This window comes from Myxine glutinosa, chromosome 1, assembly GCF_964187855.1.
Source record: "Myxine glutinosa chromosome 1, kmMyxGlut1.1, whole genome shotgun sequence".
Lineage (NCBI taxonomy): Eukaryota > Metazoa > Chordata > Myxini > Myxiniformes > Myxinidae > Myxine > Myxine glutinosa.
Window position 1 is genome coordinate 195,070,009 of NC_136261.1, and position 22,105 is coordinate 195,092,113.

The following is a 22,105-nucleotide window of genomic DNA, read 5'->3' on the forward strand; positions in this document are numbered from 1 at the left end:
AAGTCCCCAAGATGTTGTCGATCATCAAGTCTAATCACATGTCAAGAAAGAGCGAATGTTATGTCCAGAACTGGTAATAGCTTTAAGCAATGTTTTTTGGGTGAGTAGTTGGTCACCTTCACATCCAAAGTCAAAAGCGGAAGGCCTTATCATGCAAAAGACCCATCTACATGAGACATGCACAACAGGGGAAAAGTATGGAGAGTGAAGAAAGGAAGGATATGGAGAGTGAAAAAAGGAAGGGCATGGAGAGTGAAGAAAGGAAGGGTATGGAGAGTGAAGAAAGGAAGGGTATGGAGAGTGAAAAAAGGAAAGATATGGAGAGTGAAGAAAGGAAGGGTATGGAGAGTGAAGAAAGGAAGGGTATGGAGAGTGAAAAAAGGAAAGATATGGAGAGTGAAGAAAGGAAGGATATGGAGAATGAAGAAAGGAAGGATATGGAGAATGAAGAAAGGAAGGGTCTGGAGAGTGAAGAAAGGAAGGGTCTGGAGAGTGAAGAAAGGAAGGGTCTGGAGAGTGAAGAAAGGAAGGGTATGGAGAGTGAAGAAAGGAAGGGCATGGAGAATGAAGAAAGGAAGGGTCTGGAGAGTGAAGAAAGGAAGGGTATGGAGAGTGAAGAAAGGAAGGGTATGGAGAGTGAAGAAAGGAAGGGTATGGAGAGTGAAGAAAGGAAGGGTATGGAGAGTGAAGAAAGGAAGGATATGGAGAGTGAAGAAAGGAAGGATATTGAGAGTGAATAAAGGAAGGGTATGGAGAATGAAGAAAGGAAGGGTATGGAGAATGAAGAAAGGAAGGGCATGGAGAATGAAGAAAGGAAGGATATGGAGAATGAAGAAAGGAAGGATATGGAGAATGAAGAAAGGAAGGGCATGGAGAATGAAGAAAGGAAGGGTCTGGAGAGTGAAGAAAGGAAGGGTATGGAGAGTGAAGAAAGGAAGGGTATGGAGAGTGAAGAAAGGAAGGGTATGGAGAGTGAAGAAAGGAAGGGTATGGAGAGTGAAGAAAGGAAGGATATGGAGAGTGAAGAAAGGAAGGATATTGAGAGTGAATAAAGGAAGGGTATGGAGAATGAAGAAAGGAAGGGTATGGAGAATGAAGAAAGGAAGGGTATTGAGAATGAAGAAAGGAAGGGTATTGAGAATGAAGAAAGGAAGGGTATTGAGAATGAAGAAAGGAAGGGTATTGAGAGTGAATAAAGGAAGGATATGGAGAGTGAAGAAAGAAATGGCTTAAAGTAAGAAGACAGTGGTAAATCAGGCTGTGAGAAGATGGGACTGAGATATTGTGATGTTTTTTTTTAAGGCAATTTTTTTTACGTACATAATATATAGATTGATCCCAATGGAATAAAGCAGCCGATCATAATTATTTGGCATTGGATTTAAACATTCATAATAATCACCAGAGATCACATTTTATAGCACGACGAAAGGCAGACGCAGGCATTGTTTGTTTACCTTTGTGCCATCATGCGCTCTGCCAGCGGTTGCCAACAGTGCGTGTTTCGCATTCGGTCTGGCTCTGCATCGCAGATCCGTGCATCTGTGCGTCCAAAGTTGGCACGCGCCACCAAAATGACGTCACTTCCTGGACAACGGAGCTCAAGAGCATAACCCTCACACGCCAGCTCCCTTCGCACCAGCCCTGGGGGTAGTGCCGCACGGACTGCAACTGCAAAAAAAGTGTTACAAGTCAGGAGACGACGATGGTTCACGAGCGAGCGGTATTCAATGACAAAGGTCAAAACCAACATTGAAAATATATAAATAGGAATGTATTATCTGTTATGAGACTAGTTAGTTACACAATACCAAAAATTCGGTTAGATTCCGCCAACTTTGAAAATTTGACCTTTGTGACCTTGAAATGTCAAAACGAATGTTACTGACCTTGAAATGAGATAGAAAATAATGTATAATCAGTTATGAGGTTAGTTAGCTACACAATACCGAAAATTCGGTTTGATTCCACCAACTTTGAAAATTTGACCTTTGTGACCTTGAAATGTCAAAACGAAGGTTACTGACCTTGAAATGTGATAGAAAATAATGTATAATCAGTTATGAGGTTAGTTAGCTACACAATACCGAAAATTCGGTTTGATTCCGCCGACTTTGAAAATTTGACCTTTGTGACCTTGAAATGTCAAAACGAAGGTTACTGACCTTGGAGTGAGAGAAAATAATGTATAATCAGTTATGAGGTTAGTTAGCTGCACAATACCGAAAATTCTGTTCGATTCCGACAACTTTGAAAATTTGACCTTGTGACCTTCAAAGGTCAAAGGTCGAAGATTCTGAAATTTGTTGGAAAACTTGTATTTAATTATGTATGTGATAATATAAGATCATGTACGACATTTCAACCTATCAGGAAGCGAACAATGTAATAAAACCATCAAAAATCGACTTTTCTAAATTTCGTGACCTTGTGACCTTGACCTTGGGGCGAAAATGAAAAATCGAGCTCCGTGGGGCTAGACACATGACATTGGCCTAACCAAATACCGAAACCCCTGTCAGATTCCACCAAACCCCTCGGAGAAGATGTAGCTTGAACTCGATTACCCCTAAAAAGATCTTTTTCGGGCGTGGCTCCGCCCACAATGGGCGGAATATGCCCACTCCAGGCAGGACACAACTAGATCATGATATCAACCTCCCACCCAAGTTTCATCAAGATCGGATGATATCATCGGGTAGTTATGCTGCGGACAGACAGACACACAGACACACAGACACACACACACACACATGACAAATGTAGTGGTCACTTGATAACTCGTGAACCAATATTCCATCAGCATTGTTGTTTTCAAATCCCGACTTTAATTAATTAATTATTGAGTGTATGTTAAAAGGAGACATTTCTAAACCACGTGATATTTCTTTATTTTACAACCGTGCTTTTATAACCGTAGCAGTACTTTAAACTGCAACCAAGTAACATGGCTGAGCATGATAATCCAAACAGGCTGTAGCTCTTCTCCTTCCCTGATAAAATATATCCTCATCGACTTCATCAACAGCCACACCATCCTCCGCCTGAATAAGAGCGACTTCTCTGATGTGCTATCTGTGTTTATTATTTTCACTTGTATCACATATACTGAAGTTCTACCCTCACTAGCACAATCTAGAATAGATGGCAGTTGTTCAAAGCCTTCATATGTAACCACCATTTGATGCCCATTCCATGTTGTCCTGGTCCTCTGGGTGCGTTAAAAGATGACCACAAAGTTTGGAATGTCACTGCACATAGACCTGATGGGTAGAAGCAGGTGCATGATCTCATCCCTGAAGGCCATCAGCAAACTAGATGGGTTTTTATTGACAATCCAATAGCAACATGGCAATTCTCCTGAGACTGGCTCAATTTTCAATGATCCGACACTCAGATACCAGCCCAGTGTCCTGACAAATAGGCGTTAAGAGTGATGAATATTTCGACACAAAAGGAGTAAAATGAGAATGTGTGATTGACAAAACACCCGACCTACCTGCTGATTCCCTCAGAAGTACGTAGAGGGCCAGCAACAATGGTCCCGACCCCGCCATGGGACTACACCATAACCCAAAAGTTCCTCAGATGGCTTCTTTGTCCACTTCAACCACACGTTCTTCGATTTTGTGGTTACTTTTGGAAAAATTCCACAGGGTCTTGATAAGCTTGGGTGCACTTAGTTCCAGACACTGGCTCTGTCGCTCAATCGTGTTACCTGCGCCTGAAGGATGATAAGGTGAATTGTGAATGGCATGGTTACTTGTACACATGTAATCAACTATTCGTCTTATTGTTCTACTATTAAACGACTATTCACAATGATGGGTTGGCTGGTATGTGGTATAGTGTTCCCATCTGAACTCCTGGTTCATGATGCAGGGAACCCAGGTTCAAATCCCAAATACCATGTGTTTGTCAATTGTCTACTGATGTCTTTGTAATCCCTGTAAAAGTACACTGATGTCAACTGATATCCTTGCCCTGCATGTGATACACTTTAAATCTTCTCAAAAACAGCCTTATTGATAAACTTTGCAGTTTTTGTAAAATAAGCAACAGTAAGTCAAACAAGGTGGAAAGAGAGGAGGAAGAATAGAAACAGTGGATAGAATTTCAAAGGATACTGGATCACGACAAACAGAGGATGTTTAATGCAAAAGGTGGAAGGCTAAAGTCGTTCGGCATCGGCTGCTGGGTAAAACAATGCAGGATGGAATGAACAAAACATTGATCGAAATATGCTAACCGCCGTGGGAAGCAGAAGGAGAAGCTGACGTTTTGGGTGTTAACCATTTGTTGGAGCCAAAGAAGAAGAAAGGGTGGTTGAGTTCGTGAGAAGATGAGCCAGGCCTGTCTGTACTCAACACATCTATTTTTAATATTGCCCTTATTCTGACTACGGTCTACTTTGCATTCCATAGAGGAAGCGAAGCAAGGTGGATGTAAAGCACTCAAAGATGCAAGAGCCTTGCTTGGAATCCAGCCGATCTCACTCCGACCGGTGGACATTACAGGAACATCAGAAGAAGTCATTTATTTTCTCGTCAGACGGTACAAGGACCGAGTGTCATGAGCGTGCCATCGCCTTTTCATCCTCCGCAACCTGTCCATTGCTTTGCAGCGGCGTGCTTTGAAGGGGACACTGTGTGGTTACACAATTCCCAGCAAAATGTCAAAAGAACAATGACGTTCACATGAAAAGCTAGCGGAGGCTGATGAGATTGTTTTCTGCTTGGCGAGTTCATTAATGCCACTTAATGTCGTGAAGACTCGTGCAAAATGAAAAAGAAAAAAAAAACAGAGCAAAGGAAGATCATTATGGAAATAAAGGCTTGGGATTTGACAAGCGAACCTGCATACTTGCCTCCTGATAATGAGAGCAAGGATGTTATCAATCAAAGAGTGGGGGTACATGATGAATAAAAGGTGGGGTCGAAATATATAATGATATAAATATAGAAAAATATAAATATAGAAAATATAAATATAAATATAAATATAGAAAATATAAATATAAATACAAATATAAAATAAATATAAATATAGAAAATAAATATAAAAAATATAAATATAGAAAATATAAATATAAAAATATAAATATAAAAAATATAAATATAGAAAATATAAATATAAATATAAAATAAATATAAATATAAAATAAATATAAATATAAAATAAATATAAAATAAATATAAATATAAAAAATATAGAAAATATAAATATAAATATAAAATAAATATAAAAAATATAAATATAAATATAAAATAAATATAAATATAGAAAATATAAATATAAATATAAAATAAATATAAATATAGAACAATAAATATAAAATAAATATAAATATAGAAAATATAAATATAAATATAAATATAAAATAAATATAGAAAATATAAATATAAATATAAAATAAATATAAATATAGAAAATATAAATATAAATATAAATATAGAAAATATAAATATAAATATAAAATAAATATAAATATATAAATATAAATATATAAATATAAAATAATATAGAATGAAACAAGAATTTCTTAACACTCTTTCTTGAATTGAAGAATTGGCTAAAAATAAAGGATTAGCAAAACAATTAATCCCCACTGTCATTTTATATTTTTATCTACCAAAGGTACTAACTAAAATAGACAATCGTAAGATGATTAGATTCGCTAAGATTTATTAATTGTTGCATGCAGACATTATATTTGTACCTTTTCCCTCCCGAATAAGTCATGGTTGTTGAGAGGGAAAAGCCTTGTTGAAAGGCCCTCAATTATCATCATTCCATTTGCAGCCTGTGGCTGCTCGTTGCATCTTTGCTGGGAGGATGGCTGCGCCACTGATGCAGTGCCCCCTGTTTCCAGTAAGCTGGTACTCATTTTGCCGACCTTGGAAGAATGGCAGGCCAAGATAACCCACCTGGTGTTATGTAACGGCACAGCAGGAGATCCTACAGAAGACCCTAGGAGCTTATGGCAGCCACCATTACCGTAAAGCTAACACCAGTCTTAGGCCCTCACTGTCGGCATAGGTTGAAACCCCAATGCTGCTCATTTTGAGGGGGTTTCAGTCAAATCCGATTTCGTTCCCCCTCAGTGTGGCAACCTGTCCAACCTTAGCGATGGAGACATTCACAACTTGTCACAAGCGCCATGATGCTCCGTCAAGAGTATGGGCCCACCTACAGTCACGTGAAAAAGTAAGTACACCCCATGTAAAGTTTTGACTTTTTCAACATATTTCAACATTCAGCTATTTGATCTTCATTTCAGCAATATTGACAGATAAAGGTGATTATAATATAACAAATATCATGAAACATTTACATTTTGTAGTCCATTGTATAATTTAAATAAACATAAATGCAAATTTCGCATGTGGAAAAAGTAAGTACACCCTTGGCTCTAATAGGTGGTATTGCCCCCTTTGGCAGAAACAACCTCAAGTAGGCGTTTCTTATAACTGTCTACCAGTCTCTGACATCGACTGGGAGAAATTTTTGCCGACTCCTCCATGCAGAATTCTTCCAGCTGTGCGATGTTTGAGGGGTTTCTTGCATGCACAGCTCGTTTCAAATCCCCCCACAACATCTCGATGGGATTTACATCCGGGCTTTGACTTGGCCATTCCAGAACCCTCCATTTCTTTCTTTTCAGCCATTCCTTGGTGGATTTACTGGTACTAGGGCATGCCCGTACTATATATATATCTAAAATTATATTCCCCCCCCTCTATTTACATGAAATGGTTTGGTCCATTCGCAAAGCCAAAGCGAACGGCTTGCGAGTACGGTGGCAATCCCCCCCCCCCCCCCTCTATTTACATGAAATGGTTTGGTCCATTCGCAAAGCCAAAGCGAACGGCTTGCGAGTACGGTGACAATCCCCCCCCTCTATTTACATGAAATGGTTTGGTCCAAAGCGAACGGCTTGCGAGTACGGTGACAATCCCCCCCCTCTATTTACATGAAATGGTTTGGTCCAAAGCGAACGGCTTGCGGAGTTTGGTAAAGAAATCGCCATAGCTCGGTAACTACTTCTCCGATTAATATGAAACCTTGAAAAGGCACATCCTCAGGTCCCCAGCAATATACATGGGAAGTTTAAAGTATATCGGACCCGTGGTTGTCGAGAAACAGCGGTCACAGACAAACACACAGACATACACACACACAGAGATTACTGGAATTATAGATAGATGTTTAGGGTCATCGTCATGTTGCAAGGTCCACCTTCGGTTGAGCTTCAACTTTCCGACAGATGGCCTTACATTATCCTCAAGCACCCTCTGGTACAATGAAGGATTCATAGTGCATTCTATGATGGTGAGCTGCCCAGGCCCTGATGCAACAAAGCTGCCCCAAACCATAATATTTCCACCACCATGCTTTACAGTTGGTATCAGGTTCTTGTGGTCAAATGCTGTCTTTGGTTTTCGCCAAACATGTCTTCTGGTACTGTGGCCAAATAGCTCGACCTTTGACTCATCTGTCCAGAGCACATTGTTCCAGAAGTGCTGGTCTTTGCCTCGGTGTTCATTGGCAAACTTTAGTCTTGCCCTGATGTTCTTTCTGGACAGCAATAGTTTCCTCCTGGCACACCTCCCATGTAGATCAAATTTGTGCAGCCTCTTTCTAATGGTAGACTCGTGCACTTTGACATCAACAGTGGCAAGAGCTACCTGTAGGGCCCGTGATGACATTCTGGGGTTCTTAGAGACTTCTTTCAGCATCTTGCGGTCTGCTCTGAGGCTGAACTTGCTGGGTGGGGCAGCCTGGCCTGAACAAGTTGGCAGTTGTTTGGAATCTTCTCCACTTGTAGATGATCTTCCGGACAGTCGAATGATTGATTTCATATTGTTTGGAGATCTTTTTAAATCCCTTCCCAGACTCGTAGGCCTATAAGCTTCTTTCTGAAGGCCTCAGAGAGCTCTTTTGATCTAGGCATGGTCTGGTCATGGCAAGGATCTAGGCAGGTTCCTTCAAGATCCTCTCCAACGATGTTCTAATCATTTGCACCTGAGCTGGTGCACCTGATTCTAATTTTAGGTATTTGAAGTAGTGATACATGTAGGGGTGTACTTACTTTTTCCACATGCGAAATTTGCATTTATGTTTATTTAAATTATACAATGGACTACAAAATGTAAATGTTTCATGATATTTGTTATGTTATATCACCTTTATCTATCAATATTGTTGAAATGAAGATGAAATAGCTGTATGTTGAAATATGTTGAAAAAGTCAAAACTTTACATGGGGTGTACTTACTTTTTCACGTGACTGTAACTGTCGCCATAATAACACCGCTTTGAAAACACGAGTCTGACAGCGTCGCAACGTATTGAACAAAGGAACACCAGAAGTCCTCAAATTTGCCTGCAGCTATCACATAAATAATTTTATGTCATCACCTGAAAACACACTCGAGACGGCTCTTTGGCAGCGAGAATCATTCATATGTTTGATGGGCTCACATGATCCGAATAGGTGAAACAATCCTCAGACGATCGCTGCTCCCTCCTCCCCACATCCCACCATTCCTCTGGTGCACAAGACATGTGGTGTGCCATCACCTTGAATACTGCATTGCGACTACACAAGTCACTTAAACATCACCAGGCAACTGTGATACAGGGAAAAGGAAGATAACTTCAACCATATATGGAAAACATCCACACTTACAAATAACCATAATGCAGTCACTAACTTTACGACTTGGTTTTATTACTTTAAAATACAACGTAACTTTTGGTAATAGTATCCTCATCACTAAACTCTAGAAGTTTCCAATAACCTCCATCGCTGGCTACTAAATGGACAAAATGCAAGATTAAATATTGCTCGATTGCGTCTTGGCGAGTTGAGCTTTGCTCACTTTTTTGTACACATAGTCGAGGCTCGTGGAAGAGATAGAACACAGAATGGATCAGGATGCAACAGAACAAAAGGAACAGTAGGACTAGAGGAGGAGGCATCGACAGCAGGGTTGAGGGATAAAATAGATGGAGGAGGCAGACAGAAAAGAGATGCGGGTAAAAATGAGGGGTAGGGGAGGATGCAGGGGGGTGAACAAGATGGATACAGAGGAAGACTCTCAGGAAGGAAAAACTGGACGTTTGGAGGGAGGTGCGTTTGGGGGAGGGGAAGGAGTTAACGGGGTAACAAGATTGGAGACATGTGTATAGCACAAGGGTGAAATGAAGATTTCATCCTTGTGTTATATACACATTGAGCGACCATAACATCTTCGATTCCTTAAACAATGTATTATTAATTCAATCCCAATTTGACAGTAAGAAAAAGAAACATCTCAAGACCATCTTCTGCTCCCCCCCACCCCCCATCAGCACCCCTCATCCACCTGCCCAAATGCAGATTCATTAGTCCACCATTCCCCTCAAACACCCAACCTTCCTCGACCCTCTGCCCCACCTTAGCAGTGTGGACCATTAATATTGGAGGTCTTTGTTATAATGGCAATGACCGTTACATCCAGGCTGGGCCAAATTAAACGCAAGGCAAACTGGACAGAGTTGGCCAGGGCCTCCAGGTTACCCAACCCCGCCCCCCCCCCCCTCACGATATTCAAAATAAATTAGATGAAAATAAAACAAAAAAATCCAGTCAAACCCCAAGGTGTGTTCCATTACCAATCAGCTTGCTGTTGCTTTCCATACCTGCCGTTCCGTTTAGTTGGAGTGCTTGTTTGAGTGCTTAAGCCACTTTGCGTGTGAGAAGTCCTGAAAGGTTTTACTTTGATTGTGTAATGTTGATTGTCTTACATATTCGATTTTTCATTATATTCCATCCATGTCTGCAGATTCATTAGTCAGATGAATAATAATCAGCATAAACTGTACCAAGTAAAATAAATAATATTGTATATTTGGTTCTTATTTTTACTTTTTGTTCTCTGTGGAGTTTAGGCGAAGTGGATCGTATGGGTATTGGGTAGTAGCATATGAAAAAGAATAAAAGTACCAAAAGGGTCCCTAAAATTATCCCTTTCCCTGGGTCCCTTTTGTCCTAAGCTCAGCCCTGATCCAGGTTACTGCTGCATCTCCAGACAATGTCTGTTTCAAAGGATGTTCCCTCCCTTCTCTCTTCCTGTGGGTGTGGCTTTGTTCTGTGATGGCCTCTGTGTGTGTAGTTCATTGTTGCGTTTTCTGTCTTTTTTTCGTCATCGTTTCTTTCTTCCTCGCTCTGTATTATATTTATTTTCCTTTCCCTCTGTTTATTTGTCTTAATTTTTGTGTGTTGCATTCCCTCATTCCTTCCCTTCCTTTTCTTCTCTAGGGTTCAAGACAAGAGAGAGAAAGACAGAGAGAGCACGTGTAGCTGTGCTGCTGTTGCTGTTGCTCATGTTTGGCACACACGTACAAATGAGATGCGTTGTTGCTCAGAATCTTTGGTCGAGAGACAGAGATCAAAGATACCATAATTGTTTCATGGTAAAAGGTGCGGCAGGTGACCTTGTGAGGCCTACTGGCGCCACCACCTCCTGAAAAACGGTTGCAATTGTGTTTTGTTATATAGTACCAGCAGAAGTACCTGGCGTTGCTGGGTGGGGAGGGGGAAGGAGAGGGGAGTGGGGAGAGGGGGAAGGGGTGTGGGAGGGAAGAGAAGGGGAGGAGGGGAAGGGGGAGGGGAGAGGGAGGTAGAGGAGGGGAGGGGGGAAGGGGGGAAGAGCAGGAGAGGGGCAAAGGGGAGGTGATGGGGGGAGAGAGGGGAAGGCAGGAGGGGGGGGGGGGGGGGTGTAACGAACTCAAGCAGACTCCATCGTGCCGGAAGCGGAAAGCGCGTTTATTGACGCGGTGATGATTCACTCGTGTCTGACGAATAAGCGCGTCCGATAAACCACAACAACAATGCAAATACAAGTCAGAATAATACGTTACATCCTCCTTTCTTTCAAGGAAGCCACTTTAAAGGAAACCAGCAAAGCAAATAACTCTATAAAGTAAAACTTACACTGAATTAATTAACAAACAGCATCGCATTCAGATCACGTGAATCAATTGATTTAAATTTAAATATCCAGACGTCTGGGAGGGTTAACCGCTCTGCCGCTCCTTGTGATGAACTTGGTATTTCTGGGAGATGCAGTGGCTCGAGGCGATGACACTGTTGGGAGACTTTGGGATTCAGATGCTTGCTCACTTGGACTTGGGGACTTGCAGCAGTTCCCCACTGGGGTGTCCTGTTGAGTGGTGGGATCAGGGAAGTCCCTCATGTCCTGGGAAGAGTAAAAGCGAGAGAGTGGCTGACTTCCCACCGGGCCAACATTGGCTGAATGAGGCACTCTGCGGAGATGGAGCCTGTTACGCCGGTACACATTGTTTGGGGTCCTCAGCAAATATGACCGGGGGCTGTTGTGGCGCGCCTCAACTACAGCCGGAATCCAATGCCTGGCCTCCGGGTTTGGCAACATCCTAACACTGTCTCCTGGCTGGAGCGGTGGCAAATCTGACATAGATGGCTTGTCATGATAGTATTTTTGTTTCTCCTTCTGTGTGTCAAGGCGTGATCTCACAAGGTGATGGTCATACCGCGCAGGCATGAGAAGAGTGCGGTTGCAAGGCAGTGTGTTTCTGGGGCGTCTTCCCATTAGGAGCTGAGCTGGGGACAAGTTTATTCCTTCAAGTGGAGTGGTGCGGTAGTCTAGCAGGGCTAAGTACTTATCTGCTGACTTCTTCCAGAGCCTTTTCACTGTCTGGATCGCTCTTTCTGCCTCTCCATTGGCACGTTGGTGCTTGGGGGACACAATGTCGTGAGTTATGCCATATTCTTTGCAAAACTGAGAAAATTCCTCTGACGTGTACTGACTTCCGGAATCGCTTCGCAGCTTCTCTGGAATACCATGTCGACAAAACTGCTGCTTGAGAGCTTCGATTACAGAGCGAGCTGTAATGTCCTTGAGGCAATCCACCTCCACAAACTTGGAGTAATAATCGACCGTGAGCAAATACTGCTTTGATTCGAAGTCAAAAACGTCGCTTCCAACTTCGATGAATGGAAGATCAGGCGTGTAAGTCGGCAAGAGAGGCTCCCGTTGCTGAGCGCTTTGATACTCTGCACACTTGCAACAATTCCGTACAGTTTCTTCGATGTCAGAGTTCATTGAGGGCCAATACATGACCTCGCGAGCACGCTGCTTACACTTGTTCACTCCGAGGTGCGATTCATGAATCAAGCTCAGCATTCTGGGTCTGAGGCTTGGCGGGATGACAAGGCGCATGCCTTTGTAGACAACACTGTCTGAGACTGCCAATTGCGTTCTGGAGTCAAAGTACGGACGGACCTGTGCTGGGACTTCCTTTCGGGAGTCAGGCCATCCACTTGCAATGACACCGCAGAGAAGGCTCATTTGACTCAGAGTAGCTTCCTGGATTTCGAGGTATTTCCCACTCGTGATCGCAAGGAACTGGAACATGTTCACAGGCTCAAGGTCTTTCCCAGCTTCTGAGTCGGTGTCCGGTAGAGGTGCACGGGACAATGTGTCGGGGAGCACCATCTCAGAACCACGGCAGTAGTTAACCTCCAAGTCATACCGTTGAAGCTTGAGCAACATACGCTGTAAACGCATGGGAGAAGATAGGAGAGGCTTCTTGAAGATTTCCTCAAGGGGTTTATGGTCATTATATACCACTACTGATTTTCCAAAGATATAGTAGTGAAATGCTTCTGTTGCATGGACGATTGAGAGCATTTCCTTCTCAATCATAGCGTAGCGACACTCAGTATCGGTCATACTGCGTGATGTGAACGCTATAGGGTTGCCATTCTGGAGCAAACAGGCTCCTACAGCGTTTTGGCTGGCATCGGCTTGTATTTCAACTGGCTGACTTACATCGTAGTACTGAAGGACCGGGGCCGAAATACATGCTTGCTTCAGCTTCTTGAAGGACAGCTCCTGAGCTGACTGCCAGGAGAACTCCACGTCCGCCTTGCAGAGATCACGGAGAGGCTTGCTTGTGTCACTTAGGTTGGGGATAAACTTCCCTAAATACTGAACGAATCCAAGGAAATGCTTGACGCCTTGTTTGTCTGTTGGACGTGGCATTTTCTCAACTGCCTTCGTCTTGAATGGATCGGGTAGCACTCCTCCTGCAGTAAGCAGGTGGCCTACATAAGGGACTGAGGTTCGCCGGATGAGGCATTTTCGGAAGTTTAGTTGCAGGTTATAACTTGTAGCTCGTTGCATAACTCGCTTCAGTACACAGTCGTGGTGGGTGATGTCACGACCAGCAACTAAAATGTCATCCATTACCGCTGTTGCCCATTCTATCCCTTCTAGCATCTGGTCCATGATTCGCTGGAATATCTCCGGCGAGCACCTCAATCCATAAGGGAGACGCAGCCAGCGGTATCTCCCTACAGGTGTATTGAACGTGGTCAAGAATGAAGAAGGCTCGTCAAGGCGAATTTGCATGAACCCACTGCGGGCGTCAAGCACAGAAAATACTTTGGCTCCAGGGATTTGAGCTAAAACTTCCTGAACAGTTCTCATTGGGTAGTGCTCACGTTTTGTGCACTTGTTTAAGTCTTTGGGGTCTATACAGATGCGGACTTTGCCGTTGCGAAGAGCTACTACCATGGAACTCACCCACTCAGTCGGTCGTTCTACCTTCGCGATGTGACCTTCGGTGACCATCTCTTGTAGCTTGTCAACTATTTGCTCTCTCAATGCTGCAGGCTGTCTGCGAGGAGCGTGAACTACTCCCTGTGACCCTTCTACAAGCTTGATCCGATAAGTTCCGGGAAGAGTTCCAGTTGTCTTGGCAACTTCTGGAAACTCAGAGATTACTGCTTCCTGAGACACATTGACTAGAGGCTGAACAAGAGACAACTTATCGAGCTTGACAATGAGGCCTAGGGCTTCCGAGGTAGCGCCTGACATTACATTCTCCTGATCGAGGTCAATGACCATAAAACTGGCTCTAACGGTCTTGTTTTTGTGAGAGAGAGGGAGTGTCACGGTACCGACAGGATGGATAGTATGGTTCGAGTATGTTTTAAGAACTTTATGCGACGATTGTAGATCGCCTGCGAGGTGCTGGACTAACTGGTAGTCATTGAGTGTTAGTGTGTTGCACCTTGCACCCGTGTCAATCCGGAACCGAGTCGGCTGACCCAGCAATGTGACGGTCTGTGCCCACTTGTCATGAGTAGCCGTATTGATGCTTGGTTGTAGAGCGGAGATCCTTAAAATTTCAGATTCCTTGACGAGTTCTTGAGGAAGATCTACATGATCTAGACTGGTCTCCTCATCAAGGGACTTTAGGTCGTGCAGTCTCTTCCGACACGCCGCAAACCAGTGACCAGGCTTCTTGCAGTAGGAGCAGCTAGAATTAATTGCTGGACACTTGGCTTGCCTGTGCACTGACTGGCCACATTTGCTGCAGGGACCGTCATTCCGAAACCGATTCTCAGCTTTGAACAGCTCGGTGGCTTGTGTATGCCTATCAGGCTTGCTCTTACAACGTTGAGTCTGGTGCTGAGTTCGTTCGTTTTCAGATCTGAGGGCTGAGATGAGAGCATCTTCATCTCGGACTATTCTCATATGTTTCTGCGAGAGCTCTAGCTGTTGGCCAATTTCTATAGCTTTAGCTAGTGAGAGCTCCTCACCCCTATCGAGTAATTTCTCTTGGACCCTCTTATCATGGCTGCCATCAATGATGCAATCGACGACTATGTCGTCTGGGTCTTGGTAATCGCAATCCATGAGAATTATCCTCAGATCTTTTATGAAATGATCAAAAGACTCACCACTCCGCTGGCGCCTTTGTTTCAGTCGGTGTCTGGCAACTCTTTTGTTCTTTCTGGGCTGCACATAGTTCTGGAATTTGTTCAGCACTTCCTGCGGGTCGTCTTTCTCTCCTTCCTCCCAAGATAGAGTTTGGTAGATTTGACGACCTTGTTCGCCGATCCACGTTCCGAGCCATCCTGCTTGACGAGGCTTCGTTATGTCTGCGAGCGGCCCTGACAAGACAAAACTGACGTGATTTCTGAACCGGCAAAACTCCTGGTAGAGATCCAGACTCTCCCAGTCGATCGAGGGATGATCAAAGTTCGGAGATGCCATATTTATGGAGACGAATGGCGGCTTATGGCGTGAATATCAACGAACTTCTGACACCATGTAACGAACTCAAGCAGACTCCATCGTGCCGGAAGCGGAAAGCGCGTTTATTGACGCGGTGATGATTCACTCGTGTCTGACGAATAAGCGCGTCCGATAAACCACAACAACAATGCAAATACAAGTCAGAATAATACGTTACAGGGGGGGAGGCAGGAGAGCAAGGGGGTTCATATATATGCTGGTGGGTGAATGTGCGGTCATCACGTTTCTGAGTTAAATGTGATGCCGATCAGGAAGAAGAAGAAGCCGTACTACCAACTTCGCACACTTCCAAAATTGTTTGATTTATTTGTATTCAAATGTCTGGTGATTGTTTTGTATTTATTTATGCGAATGTATATTGTATACTTGTATATAACTGTCATTAATTGTAAAAGGCTTAGGCACTAATCGAGCGATTTTTTTTTTAACTCCAAAAAAACGTTTTGTTTTTTTTCCTAACTTTTTTTTTTTTTTTTTGCCTAAAACACTCCCAGGCACTCACTGATGAACCTCTGAAAGTTTGACGAAGGTCCGTTCAGCCATCTCTGAGAAAAATGGCGACAGACAGAATCTCTCTTATATAGTAGATTTATATTGAGTATTTGCATCAGCCTTATCCTTTTTGGTTGACTGTGATTTTCCTTTTGTTTATTTTTAAATTTTTCTTTGGCCTCTCCCCCAGGACTGGTGGGTTGTGTGCGTTTGTCTGTCCGTTCGCCAAAGAAATGACGGCGGCACGCGCACATCGCTATGCTGCATTTGAGAATCATATTCACAGCATGGACTTGTCTGCGCTCCTCCGGAAGGTTTTTCTGTTGAGAGTGCGGTCCTACGTATAGGTGGCATGATTGTTATTGAAAAAGTCCATGTACCATCGCGGATGAGTAAACGACTCATCGTTTTCACTTCAAGTGTAGCTATGGTTGCTCATGTAGTTGAGCAGGGTTTGGTGCTGGATTTCAGTATATTTTTTGGTGTTCCCCGAAACACCCTGCACATACAATAGTTATCTCTAACATACCACCCTTTCTAAAGAGTGAATTGATACCGAGATGCTTGTACAGTATGGATGAATTGTTTCCCAAATGTTGATGATGTTTCCCAAACTGTGCTGTTCTGACATAGTAAGGGAAACATATGAAAATCTGTTAACTAAATTGTTACCAAAAAATTTCTTCACCAATATGTTTGTAAAGGTGTGTAATAACATGTTAAAATGTTGAAGGTCAACTCCCGTGGGAAACCCAGAAAAAAAGCTGTTGAATTCGGGTACCGAAAAATTATTTTCGAGAATTTTTATTTTTTTTAATCGGCCCTTAAGTAACTTATGAGGGGTCAAATAAGGGTTTTTCATGATTCTGAGTTGATTGTTAACATTTATATTTCACCACAGACACTCCTTTGTGGAAAAATAATTTCTAAATATATCTCATTTTCTACTTTGCAGGACATGGAGTCTAGCAATATGGATGAAGACGTTACTCAACCTGTGCTCAATTGCTTCATCTGTGCACGCTCGGATACACCAGCTGAAAGGCTCATACAGGCAACTCCAAAGGGATACTCAACTTTATTGAAACAAGCAGAAACTGTCGAAAATGTTACTGTTGTGGAACGTATGAAGGAGGCTCAAAAGGAAGGAAAACTGAGGTACCACCAGAAGTGTAAAAATGATCTGTACAACAACTTTGTTGCAACCACCAAGAAGTCAGCTCAAGCATCAAAGGCAGAGAAAGAGTCATCAAAGTTGAAGAGAAGACGCACTACTTGTGAGTTCAGTTCATCAACTGGCTGCAGTTCTAGAAGATCACAGTCAGTTGACCTCCTGTATAAGGATGTATGCATTCTTTGCAACCAACCAGCCCAGCTCTACAAAAATAATCCAGCACAAGCTAGAAAGAAATACAGAGTGCCAGATAATTTGACTGCAGATACACTGAAGGCAAGCTTGCTGAAGACAGCACGGAGTCGCGGGGATGACTGGGGCACTGAAGTCACTGGACGCCTGGAAGGGATCAACGACTTGGTAGCAGAAGAAACACTGTACCATTTGCGATGCAAACTTATGTTTGCGAGAGGTGACAGTTTGTCCAAGACTGATGAGGAAGGAAAAAGGAAGAGAGGACAGAGGAGTATTGATGAGGAGCGAGAGGCAGTTTTTATTGAATTCTGCGAATGGTTAGACTCAGAATTAGAGCATGGGGTAATGAACATGGACCAAGTCCATGAAAAGCTGCAGGAGTTTGATCAGTCACCAGAGAAGAGCCTTTCTTATTCAAAGCATTGGCTAAAGATAAAACTTCTAGAGAAATACGAAGGCACCTTGTATTTCACAACACAGGAAAGAAGGGCAGATGTACTCTGTCTCAAAGATGGCACCGACAATATTCTGCGAGCGCATCATGCTAATCTTGACCATGGAGATGAGAAGACTCAGATCAAAAAGACGGCACTCAAGTTCATATCCAATGATATTGCCTTGATTGATTTAGGTCCAAAGTCATACCCCACCACACACAGTATGACTGACATCGATAGTCAGCTGACACTTGTTCCTGCAAGCCTTCAGATGTTCTTGAGACCGATTGTCAAGACAGACGAAAGAGTTGCCGTTTGGGGGCAGAATTTTATTAAGGCCTGTCGACCTCGGTCTGGAGTATTGCCACACCAAATGGGGCTTGCCATACAACTTGATCATAGATTTGGGTCAAAATGGATGCTCAACAAGTTCCACCGGCTGGGATACACTGAGTCTTACACGGAGACACAAAACTACAAATACTGCTTCCTTAATAGTAGGAGTGGAGATGATGTTCCAGATACTTCTGGCACTCTTGACACCATTGTGGAGGAAACCGATGAACAGATCAATGATGAGGTTGCGGTTGATGCTGCGCTTGAGGATCAATCAGTGATGACAGCCAAAGTGCCAGCCAGTGAAAGTGAATTGTCAAGTAATGATCAGGTGGTCTTTATGGAGGTTGGGGAAACAAACAATGCAGTCACTCAGTTTGTTGGAGACAATATAGATTTAAACATTGTCTCTATTCACGGAAACACTCCCTTTCACTCAATGGGTTGGATCGAAGTCACCTCTCCGGCACCACCTTTGCCAGATCCACAGACAACAGCAGCTTTCCCCCGGGTGAAGTTGAAGGCACTCGACAAAGCTAAGATCCTGAGAGGAACTGAAGTAAAGATTATTCCATTTACGAACAGGAAACAGATAGGAACGAACGCGATCATGTTTCTCCCCCTCGCTGAGCTTTCCTCCTCCCTGGCTCATGATCAGCCACTCCTCACTCCAGGTGACACACTCTGGGCAGCGGGGTGGGTGATCAAAGCCAACGATCCTGAGTTCCCACACTCCAACTGGAATGGCTGGATGAAGAGAATCCATGCTAATGATGCAAAGCAGAGCACACAGATCGAGTTCCTCCCAGTTATTGAAGGAGACTTCACTTCACTTCACTCCGTGCCTACCTGCAGACCCGGGACTGGATCCTTCTACAGAGCATGTCTCTGAACCCCAGTGACTATGGATGGACAGTAGGTGTGCATGGGTATGAGCCAGTTCCAACACTGGACCCCACGGCTCCTGAGGAGCTATTGCAGTTCACGAGCTGTAATTGTCATGGAGATTGCAGCAACCGGCGATGCAGCTGCAAGAAGAATGGGGTCACGTGCATCTCGGCCTGTGGAGTCTGTAATGGCATTACATGCAGAAACTGCAGTCATGATGTTGTTGAGTCTGAAGAAGACATAGACAATGACTGTTGAAACTTCTGACATTGTGAATGAGAAATAACTCTTGAGTATTATATATGTATGTGAAATAAAAGCTACTTTGTGTGTAAATGTAAAAGTGAAAATATAAATGTTAACAATCAACTCAGAATCATGAAAAACCCTTATTTGACCCCTCATAAGTTACTTAAGGGCCGATTAAAAAAAAAAAAAATTCTCGAAAATAATTTTTCGGTACCCGAATTAAACAGCTTTTTTTCTGGGTTTCCCACGGGAGTTGAACTTCAACATTTTAACACATGTTATTACTGCACATCGGATTTTTATGTGAAAAAATAAAAAATATTTTTTCACATAAAACGGCTTTTTTGCGCGCAAAAAAATTATTTTGCTATTTTCGGAGAAAAAAACAATTTCGCCCTTTTTCGGGAAAAATAAAATAAAATGCCCTTTTTGGTCGAAAATGTCTGGCAACGCTAAAAAAAAATAGGGAATTTTTCGAAATTTTTAACTGCGATCGAAATTTTAAACTGCGATCGATCTCAAAAACAAAACGTTGCGTCCACTTGCGTGCGTTGCGTCCCCAGCATGTGCAGCAGTGAGGCAGTGTACTACAGTGAGAGAGTGTACACAAAGTGTGTACAAGTCTCCTATCAAGATGAGTGCTGCTCTTCGTGACAAGTGGCTGAAGGAATTCAACGCTGGCGGTGATGGGGCCACCTTCAAGTACGTGTCGAGTGACACGGCTTTCTGTCGAGCTTGTGAAAAGACTTTCCGGGTGAAACAGAAGTCTGAGCTAGCCCAACATGTCCGAGGAGACTGCCACAAGAGCAACTTGGCCTTGAAGAAGAAGAGGACGGTCACGCAAGCTACCATGGAGGACTTTGGTGGCGGAAAGAGGCACAAGTGCGACGTCGTGGCTCAGGAGCTGTGCCAGGCCATGCTGGCCACTGGCATCCCATGGTCGAAATTGGAAAACCCTGCCCTCCGGTCGTTCCTGGAGAAGCACATCACTCTCCAGATCCCCGATGAAAGCTGGATTCGAAAGCACTACCTCGACAAGTGCTACGACGAGGCCTTGGCGGGGATCCGTGCCGACCTCGGACAGCAGCCCATCTGGCTGTCTGTCGACGAGACGACCGATTCGGCAGGTCGATATGTGGCCAACATCATCGCGGGACGCTTGTCCAAGGAGGGGTACTTTCGTCCCCACCTCGTCCAGTGCATGTTTCTGGAGAAGACCAACTCCGGGGAGATCGTGCGCGCAGTCAATGACACGCTGCGCTATCTTTGGCCTGATTTCAAGCCGGAGTGCCTCAAGGTCCTCGTCAGCAACGCCGCGGCCTATATGATCAAGGCCGGCCATGCCCTGAAGGAACTCTTCCCGGACTTGCTGCATGTGACTTGCGTTGCCCACGTGCTCCACCGTGTCTGCGAGACAGTCCGGGAAATGTTCAAGGACGTCAACGACCTGATTGCCACGACGAAGAAGGTGTTCGTCAAAGCCCCGTCGCGTGTTGTCCTTTGGAAGGAGCAGCAGCCCAATCTTTCTCTCCCACCGGAGCCCATTCTGACTCGGTGGGGGACGTGGATCGACGCCATGGTGTTTTACGCCGAGCACTTCGAGGCCGTCAAGGACATTGTGGACCAGCTGAACGATGACGACGCGATGGCAATCCGGAGTGCCAAGGACCTGTTCGGAAAGGCGGACATCAAGCTCAGTTTGGTCTTTTTAAATGCCCACGTGTCGTTCATCCCGAAGATCCTTAAGCAGCTGGAGGAGGCCGGCATGGAGCTGGCCAAGGCTTTCCAACTCCTTGATCAGGCCAAGGAGGAGCTCGAAAAGATCCGAGGCTGCCGTAAGGAGAACCTGCTCACCAAGTTCAAGGCGGTGCTGCAGCGCAATCCCGACATTGGTGTGCTGAGGACAGTGGCTTTGATCCTGGATGGAGATCAGCACGGATCTGAGGTTGGTGTGCCGGCTGGAGTCAAGCTTGCCGACATCCCCCTCTTGAGGTACTGCCCCATCGTCAGCGTCGACGTGGAAAGGTCCTTCTCCGTCTACAGAAACGTCCTCACCGACCGCCGACACCGCCTCACCAAGGAGAACATTACCAAGATAATGATTTCAAACACCTACTTTAACCGTTCCTAAAAGGGTCTTGTCAATTTCTTCTAGTCCTCTACTTATCAAACAATGCGGTTGCAATAAAGGTACCTGAACGTCATTTTTTACCTGTTTAGTAGCCCAGAGTGCTTAATGTTGTGCAGGAAAAAGCTTACCATTTTTTGTTCTTTTTTTGACTGGTTTCTGAAAAACTTGGTAATAATAAAAAAAAAAGAATAAAACGGGGGAAAAAAATATTTCGGGATTTTTTCACATAAAAAAAAAAAAATTCCGCTTTTCAAAACATAAAAGGCCTATTTTCTTAACATAAAAATCCGTAGTCTAGCTTATTACACACCTTTACAAACATATTGGTGAAGAAATTTTTTGGTAACAATTTAGTTAACAGATTTGTGAAATATCTCATAAAATGCACTTACTAACAGCAGTTTCAAATGTTTAGTTCAAATAAAGGAAGAATAGAGAAACAAGTTTTGGAACGACAGATTATGAATCTGCAAGGAATCATAGCTAAACAACAGGATGTGCAGAAAGATAAGCTTTTGGTGGAGAAATGAAGGAGTGAACAGTCACTTCGGAAATATATATTGTAAATTATAAGGCAATGGGTGCTTTGGTTAGACCATGGGTGCTTAGGATGGATCACCTGGACAAGTTAGATGCACCCACCAAGTATTTTCCTATTTTGGAAAAGGATTCTGTTCCTCAAAAGCACATGGGGTGCCTCACAAAGCGAGGAGCAGAAATTAGTACTTCACAAAGCCAGGAAAAGGGGGTAATCTCTGATCATTTCTCCAAATTATTTTCCAATGAGGATGTGCAGGAGGGATGCAATGGAATATCTTGTAGTGCAGCTACCTCAACTAAGAGGCGAGCATGAAGTGAAGTTTGAAACTCGTTTGACATTGGAGGAACTTGAACAAGCACCAATGTCCTTGGCTATTGGAACAGCACCAAGTCTGGGTGGCCTCCCATTGGAGTTTTAAAAGGCTTTTTTTTTCTCTTTTTCTTTTTTGTGTACAGAGTCGAGGCTCGTGAAAGAGCTAACATTTATCAAACAAACAAATCAAACAAACAAACAAGCAAACAAAGT

The 22,105-nt window shown here is 43.6% G+C and overlaps 1 protein-coding gene across 1 annotated transcript in view; it reads right to left on the minus strand.

The window, feature by feature from the left end:
- LOC137432610 (adhesion G protein-coupled receptor L2) overlaps nt 1–22,105 on the minus strand; it is a 207,561-nt gene that overhangs the window by 151,153 nt on the left and 34,303 nt on the right. The window contains exons 2-3 of the mRNA XM_068124681.2: nt 3,500–3,724; nt 1,458–1,671 (exon numbers count right to left, since the gene is read on the minus strand). Coding sequence (XP_067980782.2) covers nt 1,458–1,671; nt 3,500–3,557 — 272 coding nt within the window. The 5' untranslated portion in view covers nt 3,558–3,724. The remainder of the gene's footprint in view (nt 1–1,457; nt 1,672–3,499; nt 3,725–22,105) is intronic.